This window comes from Hyla sarda, chromosome 10, assembly GCF_029499605.1.
Source record: "Hyla sarda isolate aHylSar1 chromosome 10, aHylSar1.hap1, whole genome shotgun sequence".
NCBI lineage: Eukaryota > Metazoa > Chordata > Amphibia > Anura > Hylidae > Hyla > Hyla sarda.
In genome coordinates this window covers 53,107,783-53,121,086 of record NC_079198.1, presented here as the reverse complement: position 1 = coordinate 53,121,086, position 13,304 = coordinate 53,107,783, and the positions used below count along the sequence as shown (strand labels likewise).

Genomic DNA, 13,304 nt, shown 5'->3' with positions numbered 1-13,304 from the left:
GTAATTTGATGCCTTTTGGAGATTTTTCCATCTTTCCTTGGCTTCTTTATGCACATTTATACAAATTTTTACCTGGGGTGCCCAAAAACTTTGGATCCCTACTGTATGTAGTGTTTTACCCTTTATTATGTGTTAGTGTAGCTTTTTAGGGTACATTCACACTGGTGGCGGTTTACAGCGAGTTTCCCGCTAGAAGTTTGAGCTGCGGCGGGAAATTTGCCGCAGCTGAAACTTGAAGCAGGAAAGTCGCTGTAAACCCGCCCATGTGAATGTACCCTGTACATTCACATGGGGGGGGGGGGGGGGGGGGGGGGGGCCTCCAGCTGTTGCAAAACTACAACTCCCAGCATATACTGATCGCCGAAGGGCATGCTGGGAGATGAAGTTGCATACCTCCAGCTGTTGTATAACTACAACTCCCAGCATGGCGAGACAGTTTGCTGTTCGTGCATGTTGGGAGTTGTAGTTTTGCAAGATTTAGAGGACCACGGTTTAGAAACCACCGCACAGTGGTCTCCAAACCGTAGCCCTCAAGATGTTGCTAGGCAACTCACTAGCTTCCGTAGTCTGCAGCACGTCGAACCAGGGAGCCAGCTGCACATCGTCGCCGCCTGCCGATCACCGCCGCCGGTAGTAAGTGGACTGCTGGCGCCGGTCACCGTCGGTTCCCCCGTTCTGCCAGTACTACTGTGGGTGGGCAGAACGGGGGAACCAAACTTTAACCCCCCCCCCGCACCCGATCTGCTATTGGTCGGTTGCTTCTGACCCACCAATAGAAGAGATAGGAAGGGTGGCACCCCTGCCACCTAACTCCTATCCCTTCAGGGTGACCGGGGGTGTCTTGGACACCCCCGAACCCCCTTATTTTCTGGGTCACTGGAGACCAGTATGACCCTGAATTGCCGAATATCACCGGTCTGAATTCAAATGGGCGATATGCCGGGGATGCCTGCTGAATGATTTCAGCAGGCATCCCGATCCGGTCCCCGACCGGCTAGCGGCAGGGACAAAAATTACCATGGGCATACCCATAATCCCTCAGTCCTTAACCCCTTAAGACAAAAAAAAAAAAAAAAAAAAGAGAACGGGCACCGCCTAAATACACACCCCTGGGTGCAAGCAAGTTGCACACATGCTAGTTCAGAAAAAAAAAAGAGAAAGCTAGCAACTATATCATGCTGCACACCAATAAGTTATTTAATCAGTCTCATGTGCCATACAAAAAACATCATCTTTATTTCAATATGCAAAAAAGAAGAGAGTATACAGACATTTAAAAACATACATTCCTCCATCCAGAATGTAACCCTACTACAGCCAACCCGTGCTGGGTAAATGACCCACTGTTCAGGGAAGAGGACAATCCTGCCACAAAAATTGCTGAATAGACAGTAACACCAGTTTCAAATATATAATGCAGTTAGTACAAAACGTTCACAAAAGATAATAACATCAAGATTAAAATCAATTCCACACTATCCAAATATGAGCATACCAACTGACATGCATCTATCCAACTATCCTATTGGCTAGCAGGTCAAATCAAGGTAAATACCAGTCCTAGTAAAGTGCATGTGACATGAGAGAGGTGACCGTCTCTAGCTAGTAAAAGTGCAATGGCAGAATGTCCTCATCCCAAACACGGGGACAGCAGACCCTAGGACATGTGCCGTAAATGTATGGCGCTGCTAAGAAGTACTTACATTTACGGCACAGCTTTCCTGGATCACCGCATCTCTGGACACGGTGATCGGGATGACAGCTAATATCTATCAGCAGCCATATCGCTGGGCGGTGATCGGGTCGGCGATTGGAACGGAGATCGGCACCGGCAGGGAGTCTCCTACCTTGCCCTAGTCCAGCGGGGGTCCACTCAGGATCGGTGGCAGCAAGAGGAGCAGCAGGATTTGTCCCTGCGGCAGGATACAGCGGCGGCAGGATACAGCAGGAGGTGAGGTCCTGTTCACCTCCTACTGTTGCTTTGCAACAACTCGCAGCATGCAAAGCCCAAGGGCATTCTGGGAGTTGTACTTTTGCAACAGCTGTTAATCCAACTACAACTCCCAGCATGCCCTTTAGTAGTCTGTGCATGCTGGGGGTTGTAGTTTTTCAACAGCTGGAGGCACATTTTTTCTATGAAAAAGTGTGCATTCACTGTTGCATAACTACAACTCCCAGCATGCAAAGACTACCAAAGGGCATGCAGGGAGTTGTAGCAGTGTGCCTCCAGCTGTTGCAAAACTACAACTCTCAGCATGCCCTTCGGCTGTCTTTGCATGCTGATTGTTGCAGTTTTGCAACAGCTGGAGACATTGGTTGTGAAATAGTTTGTTACCTAACTCAGTGTGCCTCCAGCTGTTGCAAAAATTCAACTCCCAGCATGCACTGAGAGACTGTACATGCTGGGAGTTGTAGTTTTGCCGCCCCCCCTATGTGAATGTTTGAGATGTGGCAAATTTTCCGCTACAGCTTAAGCTCCCAGCTCAAACTCACTGTAAACCCAACCGTGTGAATGTATCCTAAAAACACTACACTACACAAAATAAAAAGTAAAAACACTACATATACACACACCCCTACACAATAAAAAAAAAAAAAAAAAAAAAAATACATGTCTTGTACTTTCCAAAACAGAGCCTCCAGCTGTTAAAAAACAACAACTCCCAGGATTGCCGGACAGCAACTGACTGTCCAGGCATGCTGGGAGTTTTGCAACAGCTGGAGACACCATGTTTGGGAAGCACTGCCGTGGGGTATTTTTGTGGCGGATTCAAATCCCCAATTTAGGCCTCAAATGCGCATGACTCTCTCTCACTTCGGAACCCTATGGTAAAGTTGGGGGTCTACACTCTCATATTAGTGTAAAAAAAAAAAATATGCTTTAACACTAACATGCTAGTTTTGCCTCATACTTTAAATTTTCACAAGCGGTAAAAAAATTTAAAAAAAAGACCCCCAAAATTTGTAACAGTTTCTCCTGAATACCGAAATACCCCATATGTGGGTGTAAAATGTTCTGCGGATGCACAAGGTTCAGGAGTGAGAGCTCACTATGTACATTTGAGGTCTAAATTTTGCGGTTCTGATATAAACACAAAATACCCAGATGTGACCCCATTTTGGAAACTACACCCCTCACGGAATATAACAAGGGGTATAGTGAGCCTTAACACCCCACAGGTGTTTGACAAATTTTCGTCAAATTTGGATGTGAAAAAAAAAATTATAATTCTCACTAAAATACTGGTGTTACCCTAGATTTTAGTAGAGTAAGAACATACCCCATATGTGGCTGTTAAGTGCTCTACAATGCTCAGAAGAGAAGGAATGCCATTGGGATTTTGGAGAGAGAGAACGTGTCCGAAATTGAAGGCCATGTGTGTTTACAAAGCCCCCATAGTGCCCGAACAGTGGACCCCACATGTGACCCCATTTTGGAAACTACATTCCTCACGTAATGTAATAAGGGGTACATTGAGCATTTATACCCCACAGGTGTCTGACAGGTTTTTGGAACAGTGGTCCGTGAAAATTAAAAATGTTGTAAGATCTATCAAACACCAGTGGGGTGTATATGTTCATTCCCCCCCCCTTATTAAATTCTGTGAGGGGTGTAGCTTCCAAAATGGGGTCACATGTGGGAGGTCCACTGTTCTGGCACCCGGGGGGGGGGGGGGGGGGTGTAAACGCACATGGCCCCCGACTTCTATTCCAACCAAATTCTCTCACCAAACGCCCAATGTTGCTCCTTCTCTTCTGAGCATTGCAGTTCGCCTGCAGAGCACTTAACATCCACATATCCACATATGGGGTATTTCCATATTCAGAAGAAATGGGGTTACACATTTTGGGAGTCTCTCTCTCCAATTACCCCTTGTGAAAATGAAAAATTTGGGGTAACCTCAGCATTTTAGTGAAAAAAATAAATAAAAAAAATCAAATTTTTAATTTTCCTGTCCAACTGTCACCCTATCGGTCCAGCCAAGACATTAGAGAGAGTGTGATGGTGCAAGGGTTAAGGCCACCAGACCTCTGGGTATCCACTACTAGTCCCAGCAAGTCACCAAATTAACCCTTAGATAAATGTGTTTCCACCAGAGCTGCCTTCAGAAAGGTGAGCTCCTATATTTAGAGATCAAAGCCCAGAGCTGATTAATTAAACATTTAATCTGATAAAAGGTATCACAGTGCTATGCATAAAAATAAACAAATGACATACAGTTACAAAAATATGAAAGAGTTTAGCAAGGCAAGTTAAGAAAAAAAACATGAAGTTCTTACAGCATGATATAGCAGTCCATGAGAGTGCTGTTCTTAGGATGGTCTTGTCAGCTTGTGGCACAGCCTTGAACAACAGTTGAGTCCAGCATTTTAAGTCTTATCTGCTTCTTTGGAGGGAAACTACATTCCCCCCCTCTGATCCCACCAGGGCATCTCTCTTTCTGACCCCTTATCTGTTTGATTATATGATGGGACCAGAGTGCAAAGGAGATACCAAACAGCCAGACCCCCAATAAAATGCAATACACAAACCCACAGTCTGAATGACCTCTCACCCCCAGGTCTTAGTTTATACACAGATACAATAAAAACACATGTATGTTTCCATAATCAGGCCTTGGGCCTGACACCAAATTTAGCGGAAATTTGTCAAACACCTGTGGGGTGTTAAGGCTCATTGTACCCCTTGTTACGTTCCTTGAGGGGTGTAGTTTCCAGAATAGTATGCCATGTGTTTTTGTTTTCGCTGTTCTGGCACCATAGGGGCTTTCTAAATGCAACATGCCCCCCAAAAACCATTTCAGCAACATTTGCTTTCCAAAAGCCAAATGTGACTTCTCTTCTGAGCATTGTAGTGCATCAGCAGTGCACTTGATGTCCACACATGGGGTATTTCCATAGTCAGAAGAGATGGGGTTACACATTTTGGGTGGCATTTTCTGCTATAACCCCTTGCAAAAATGTAAAATTTTGGGGGAAACCGGCATTTTAGTAAAAAAAAAAAAAAAAAAAATTAATTTACACATCCGACTTTAACGAAAAGTCATCAAACACCTGTGGGGTTTTAAGGCTCACTGGACCCCTTGTTACGTTCCTTGAGGGGTATGGTTTCCAAAATAGTATGCTAGGTAGGGTTGTTTTTGCTGTTCTGGCACCATAGGGGCTTCCTAAATGTGACATGCCCCCCAAAAACCATTTCAGAAAAACTTACTCTCCAAAATTCCATTGTCACTCCTTCCCTTCTGAGCCTTGTAGTGCGCCCACAAATCACTTGACATCCACCTATGAGGTATTTCCTTACTCGAGAGAAATTGGGTTACAAATTTTGGAGGGCTTTTTCTCCTTTTACCCCCTTGTAAAATTTCAAAAACTGGGTCTACAAGAACATGAGAGTGTAAAAAAAAAATGAATATTTTGAATTTTCTCCTTCATTTTGCTGCTATTCCTGTGAAACACCTAAAGGGTTAACACACTTACTGAATGTCATTTTGAATACTTTGAGGGGTGCAGTTTTTATAATGGGGTATTTCTAATATAAAGACCCCTCAAATCCACTTCAAAACTGAACTGGTCCCTGAAAAATTCTGATTTTGAAAATGTGAAAAATTGGAAAATTGCTGATGAACTTTGAAGCCCTCTGATGTCTTCCAAAAGTAAAAACACGTACATTTTATGATGCCAACATAAAGTAGACATATTGTGTATGTGAATCAATGTATAATTTATTTGGAATATCCATTTTCCTTACAAGCAGAGAGTTTCAAAGTTAGAAAAATGCTAAATATTCAAAATTTTTATGAAATTTGGGGATTTTTAACCAAGAAATGATGCAAGTATGGACAAAAATTTACCACTGTGGTAAAGTAGAATATGTCATGAAAAAAACAATCTTGGAATCAGAATAATCGGTAAAAGCATCCCAAAGTTATTAATACATAAAGTGATAGTGGTCAGAATTGCAAATAAGGGCTGCGTCCTTAAGGTGAAAAAGGGCTCAGTCCTTAAGGGGTTAAGGACTTTAAAACAGTGGCATCCTTAAAGGGGAACTCTGGTGGAAAAAAATATTTTTACAAATCAACTGGCACCAGAAAATTCTACAGATTTGTAATTCACTTCTATTTAAAAATATCAACCCTTCCAGCACTTATCAGCTGCTGTATACCACAGATATACTAGAGAAATTTGTGAAGTGCTTTCCAGTCTTCCCACAGTGCTCTCTGCTGACACCTCTGTCCGTGTCAGGAACTGTCCAGTGCAAGAGAGGTTTTCTAGGGGGATTTGCTTCTAATCTGGACAGTTCCTGACACTGAGCAGAGAGCACTGTTGTCAGACTGGAAAGAACTGCACCATTTTCTCTGTAGTATAAAGCAGCTGATAAGTACTGGAAGGATTAAAGGGGTATTCCAGGATCTAAGCTTTTTATCCTCTATCCAGAGGATAGGGGATAAAATGTCAGCTAAAGGGGGCGACCCCCCCCCCCCCCCCGCGCGCGATCTCCCCGCAGCACCCACATAGTTTACGGGGCTTCCGAGACTGGAGCAGTGACGTAACGTTACGCCCCCTCTGAGACACCATGCACCCTCCATTCAAGTCTATGGGAGGGGGCGTAACGGCCCCCTACCATAGACATGAATGGAGGGGGCATGGAGTCACGGGGAGGGCGCGCAGTTACGTCACTGTTCCAGTCTCGGAAACCCGGAAGTTTCCGACACTGGAGACGCAGCCCCGTATACAATGTGGGTGCTGCAGGGAGATCACGGGGGGGTCCCAGTGGAGAGCCCCCCCGTGATCAGACATTATTATGGATAGGGGGTAAAAGCTTATTTTTTTGTCAAATATGTTTTTATTGTTTTCCCAACATTTCACAGCAAATGAATAGATATATAGCAGTCGCAGCTGCTGATCCATGTACAAACATGACAAAGACATAAAATGTCTTAAGAAATTTGAGAAAAGATAACACAAACTAACAGTTGTCAAATAGCGTGAGCGGAAACACAACCAAAGGATGAAAGAGTTAGGAGGGAAAGAAAAGGTAGAAGGAAGACATTAAGGAAGAAAAGAACAAGAATAAGAGGATAGGGGGGAGGGGAACAGAGACCTCCAGCCTGGACCTCGGCCGGTTACTTAGTCGTGGGGATAACTACACCCTTTGTGGGGATATTCGATCCAGGGTGACCATGTCTTGAGGTATAAGTCATATTTTCTCATGGCCCTATGGGACATTTCTTCGAATCTGCACACCTGGTGGACTTTGGTAAACCATTCCCCCATCGAAGGGGGCTCCCTTTGAGGATAAAAGCTTAGCTCCTGGAATACCCCTTTAAGATTTCTTAAAATAAGTAATTTAAAAATCTGTTTAACTTTCTGGTACCAGTTGATTTGAAAAATTCATTTTCCACTGGAGTTCCCCTTTAACCCCTTAAGGACTCAGGGCTTTTCCGTTTTTGCACTTTAGTTTTTTCCTCCTTACCTTTTAAAAATCATAACCCTTTCAATTTTCCACCTAAAAATCCATATTATGGCTTATTTTTTGCGTCGCCAATTCTACTTTGCAGTGACATTAGTCATTTTACCCAAAAATGCACGGCGAAACGGAAAAAAAAAAATCATTGTGCGACAAAATCGAAAAAAAAAAACACGCCATTTTGTAACTTTTGGGGGCTTCCGTTTCTACGCAGTGCATATTTCGGTAAAAATTACACCTCATCATTATTCTGTAGGTCCATACGGTTAAAATGATACCCTACTTATATAGGTTTGATTTTGTCGCACTTCTGGAAAAATCATAACTACATGCAGGAAAATTTATACGTTTAAAAATGTCATCTTCTGACCCCTATAACTTTTTTATTTTTCCACGTACGGGGCGGTATGAGGACTCATTTTTTGTGCTGTGATATGATTTTTGTTTTGATCGGACTTTTTGATCACTTTTTAATGGTATAAAAAGTGACCAAAATACGCTTTCTTGGACTTTGGAATTTTTTTGCGCGTACGCCATTGACCGTACGGCTTAATTAATGATATATTTTTATAGTTCGGACATTTACGCACGCGGCGATACCACATATGTTTATTTTTTATTACATTGTTTTATTTTTTTTTATGGGAAAAGGGGGGTGATTCAAACTTTTTATTAGGGAAGGGGTTAAATGACCTTTATTAACACTTTTTTTTTTACATTTTTTTTGCAGTGTTATAGGTCCCATAGGGACCAATAACACTGCACACACTGATCTCCTATGCTGATCACTGGCGTGTATTAACACGCCTGTGATCAGCATTATCGGCGCTTGACTGCTCCTGCCTGGATCTCAGGCACGGAGCAGTCATTCGTCGATCGGACACCGGGGAGGCAGGTAAGGGCCCTCCCGGTGTCCGATCAGCTGTTCGGGACGCCGCGATTTCACCGCGGCGGTCCCGAACAGCCCGACTGAGCAGCCGGGTCACTTTCAGTTTCACTTTAGAAGCGGCGGTCAGCGTTGACCGCCGCTTCTAAAGGGTTAATACCACACATCGCCGCGATCGTCGATGTGTGGTATTAGCCGCGGGTCCCGGCCGTTGATTAGCGCCGGGACCGACGCGATATGATGCGGGATCGCGGCGCGATCCCGCTTCATATCGCGGGAGCCGGCGCAGGACGTAAATATACGTCCTGCGTCGTTAAGGGGTTAAGTACTCGCCGATACCAATTACCGATACTTTTTTCTGTCATGTGACATTTTTAAATGGGAAAAAGGGGTGTTTTTTTTAAAAAAAATAGATTTTTTTATTAGAGGAAGGGCTTTTTTGTATTAAAAATATTTTATTTAAAAGAATTCAAACTTTTATCAGGGAAGGGGTTAATTTACATTTATTATATATTTTAACACTTTTTTTTAGTGCACTATAGGGCACTATAACATGCAATCTGTAGATTGCATACACTGATCATTGATATACAATAGCATATAATTGATCAGTATTATCGACGTTCCTTTACTACTGCCTGCCATTGATGGCTGCAGTAAAGAAGCAACAACTGGACAGCAAGGAGCACGATAAGGGACCTCTGGCCATCCTCGCAGCTGACTGGGACACAGCAATTTCAGTGCAGTGATCCCATCAGCATCACTGAGCTAACTGGCAGTTAACTTAAGGACTTTTAGACGCAGCGATTAACTTTGATTGCAGCATCTAAACGGTTAATGCCGGTGTTCAGAATTAGCCACAGGTCCCAGCTATGACTTGTGCTCAGCTGCTGGGCACGCTGCATTGTTCAATGCCTCCGTGATACCTGCTAGCAGGGGTACTGCCGGCAAGTATCGGATTAGGCATCAGGGACATTTGCACAAATACAAGTACTCGTGCAAATATCCAGTATCGTTATCGGGACATCCTACTAAGAATCCCATTATAGTACAGGGTGGGCAATTTATATGGATACACCTTAATAAAAAGGGAATGGTTGGTGATATTAACTTCCTGTTTGTGGCACATTAGTATATGTGAGGGGGGGAAACTTTTCAAGATGGGTGGTGACCATGGCGGCCATTTTGAAGTCGGCCATTTTGAATCCAAATTTTGTTTTTTCAATAGGAAGAGGGTCATGTGACACATCAAACTTATTGGGAATTTCACAAGAAAAACAATGATGTGCTTGGTATTAATGTAACTTTATTCTTTCATTACCGTATTTTTCGCCGTCTAAGACAATTTTTCTTCCCCAAGAAAAGTTGGTGAGTCTTATACGGCGAATACACACCTATCGCGGCGGTCCCTGCGGCCATCAACCGCCGAGACCCGCGGCAAATACAGGACATCACTGATTGCGGTGATGCCCTGTATTAACCCTTCAGACGCGGTGATCAAAGCTGACCGCCGCGTCTGAAGCAAAAGTGACACTAACCCAGCTGCACCAGGAGGGACCTTACCTTCCTCCTCGGTGTCTGCTTCGTGCCGGGATCCCCTGCATGGCCGGCAATCTCCTTCGTTGTATCATGTCGTCGCGCACGCTGCCCCGTCATCCAACAGGAGCGGCAGCAGAAACGTTCCGGTTGACGAGTCTGGAGCGGCGGGGACATGTGAGTATTACCTCCTATACCAGTGGTCTTCAACCTGCGGACCTCCAGATGTTGCAAAACTACACCTGTCCGGGCATGCTGGGAGTTGTAGTTTTGCAACATCTGGAGGTCCGCTGGTTGAAGATCACTGTGACCTATACTTTACATTGTATTCTAGATTTTCCTCATTTAAAATTGGGTGCGTCTTATATGCCGGAGTGTCCTATAAGACGAAAAATACGGTAGTTCTTTACAAGTTTCTGACCACTTATAAACTGTGTTCAATGTGCTGCCCATTGTGTTGGATTGTCAATGCAACCCTCTTCTCCCACTCTTCACACACTGATAATAACACTGCAGGAGAAATGCTAGCACAGGCTTCCAGTATCCGTAGTTTCAGGTGCTGCAGAATGGGCAAAACAAAAATTGGAACAGGACCCTCAGTTTACGCAGAAGATTTTGTTCAGTGATGAGGCAAACTTTTATGTGAATGGTGAAGTTAACAAACAAAACCACAGCTATTGGTCTGACATTAACCCACATTGGATAGATCCCTCCAAGACTGTTGGAACACAAAAATTGATGGTATGGTGTGGTATATGGGTTACAAAGATAGTGGGGCCATTCTTCATCAATGGAAACCTCAAGGCCACTGGATATGCAAAATTGCTACATGATGATGCGTTTCCCTCTTTATGCACTGAAGCTGGCACGTTCCCTGAGTTTTTCCAGAAAGATGGTGCACCACCACATTATGGGTGTCAGGTCCGAGCATTCCTAGATGAACAGTTTCCTGGAAAGTGGATTGGTCTCCGTGGGCCAGTTGAATGGCCCCCAAGGTCTCCCGATCTGACCCCCTTAGACTTTTTATCTTTGGGGTCATCTGAAGGCAATTGTCTATGCTGTGAAGATACGAGATGTGCAGCACCTGAAACTACGGATACTGGAAGCCTGTGCTAGCATTTCTCCTGCGGTGTTGCTATCAGTGTGTGAAGAGTGGGAGAAGAGGGTTGCATTGACAATCCAGCACAATGGGCAGCACATTGAACACATTTTATAAGTGGTCAGAAGCTTGTAAGTAACTCATGAAAGAATAAAGTTACATTAATACCAAGCACATCATTGTTTTTCTTGTGAAATTCCCAATAAGTTTGATGTGTCACATGACCCTCTTCCTATTGAAAAAAACAAAAGTTGGATTCAAAATGGCCGCCATGGTCACCACCCATCTTGAAAAGTTTCCCCCCCTCACATATACTAATGTGCCACAAACAGGAAGTTAATATCACCAACCATTCCCATTTTATTAAGGTGTATCCATATAAATGGCCCACCCTGTAGATATCTCATGGTTAAATAAATAAAGTGGACAATGCCCAGCTGTCTGCATATAAAACAACAATACTGACCTGCCACCACTCCCCCAGTGTCCCTCCGCTGCAGTCTTCTTCCCGGACTGGTCATGGGCTGCATGTGACACAGGCTCAGGAAATCACCGGCCGGAGTAATGTCTCACATCAGGTAACAGACCATAATGACACCGAGGGAGTGGCGGCAGGAGAGTCCTGTTTATTTTATTTGCAGGTACCCAAGGCATTATACTAAAAAAATGTCCAGGAGACTTCTCCCTTAAAGTCAATAGAATGTAACAGGATCTGGTGGTTTCCATCAGGCAGAGGACCTGCTCTGTTTTACCAAAGTTGAACAAGATCCCCAAACTAAGACTTAGATGTGAACCTAGTCTAAAAGGAAGCGTCTCTGTTTAGTGTAACTTTCATTTCATACAATAGTCCAATCTATAACCCTGCCCCATGGTCACAAGGTTTCCCAACCAATGAGCCTACTGCTGTTTCATAACTACAACTCCCAGCATGCCCGGACAACACAGTGACCAGTAGAATAACAGCAGCTTTATGCTGTAACATTGCTGTGTGACCTCCTGAGCAGGGTCTCTGCGCTATTCTATTACATGTGTACCCCCCTTTACAGTCTTCCCCGCACTGGCTGATTGCAGTCAGCGCCCCCTGCAGGTACCAACATGCCATAGCTCCATACAAGAGAACTTCCTTACTCTTACTTTTACGTTTCGCTTCGCACTGCGGCTCCTCGGTGGCTGGAGACACGCCAGCTGCGGGGACAGGCTCGATTGCTGCGTCTCCGCCACCGTTAGCGGGTGACGCACTGTAATTCTCGCCCGTTTCCTCCATTTATGTTTCTGGCAGTTCTACCTGGTAAGGGCGGAAGCGAACCGGAAATACGTCACTAGCCGGTGATGATAGTGGAGCGCCGATCACTCGCTGCCTTTATACACATTCCTCTTGTTTGGGGACTTCTTAGGCGTCATAGTGGAGCGCAGATCACCGCTCACAGCCTGTATGCAGCCTACTACCTGCAATCCGGACAAGTGAAGTCTGGAAAGTCACCGGACGGTGATCACTGCCCAGAGAGTCCCAGCAGCCCCCGAACATTCCCTTATGAAAGTATTAGCTTTGGTAATGTAACTCCATCTTAGAACCTACAAGCCAGAAAGCAGCGCAGTGTAGCGCCCATCTGCCATCTTGTAGCCTGGTGGTGTTCTTTATGATGGGACATACTAAAAGGAATGGCAAAGAGGAAAGAATGCCCATAAAGATCAATGAAAATGTAATATTTCAATTAGAGACACAACTATTTGATATATCTAATAAATCTTTTTCAGAAATAGTCTCCAAACTCAGTGATGTTGTTTAATATTCAGATTAACCCCTTAAAGGGGACCCCCGTGATCTTGTACACGGCACCCCGTTTGTAATCAGTCCTCGGAGCGTGTTCGTTCCGGGTCTGATTACCGGCGACCACACGTGTGATGTCACGCTCCGCCCCTCTATGCAAGCCTACGGCAGGGGGCGTGACAGCTGTCACACCACCTCCAATAGGCTTGCATTGAGGGGGGGCGGAGGCGTGACATCACATGCCGCCGGCCGTGTGGTCGCCGGTAATCAGACCCGGAACGAACACGCTCCGAGGACTGATTATAAACGGGGTGCCGCGTGCAGGATCATGGAGGTCCCCAGTGGCGGGACTCCCGCGATCAGGCATCTTATCCCCCATCCTTTGGATAGTGGATAAGATGTCTAAGCACCGGAGAACCCCTTTAAAGACCCAGCCAATTTTCACCTTAAGGACCCGGCCATTTTTTGCACATCTGACCTCACTTTAAGCATTAATAACTCTGGGATGCTTTTACCTCTCATTCTGATCCAAGATTGTTTTTTCATG

The 13,304-nt window shown here is 44.6% G+C and overlaps 1 protein-coding gene across 1 annotated transcript in view; it reads right to left on the bottom strand.

Moving 5' to 3' along the window:
• The window catches only part of ATG12 (autophagy related 12), a 60,593-nt gene extending 48,298 nt beyond the window's left edge, over nucleotides 1-12,295 (bottom strand). Inside the window, exon 1 of the mRNA XM_056542007.1 lies at nucleotides 12,124-12,295. Within this exon, the coding sequence (XP_056397982.1) occupies nucleotides 12,124-12,253 (130 nt within the window). The 5' untranslated portion in view covers nucleotides 12,254-12,295. The remainder of the gene's footprint in view (nucleotides 1-12,123) is intronic.
• Nucleotides 12,296-13,304: the final 1,009 nt, after the last annotated feature.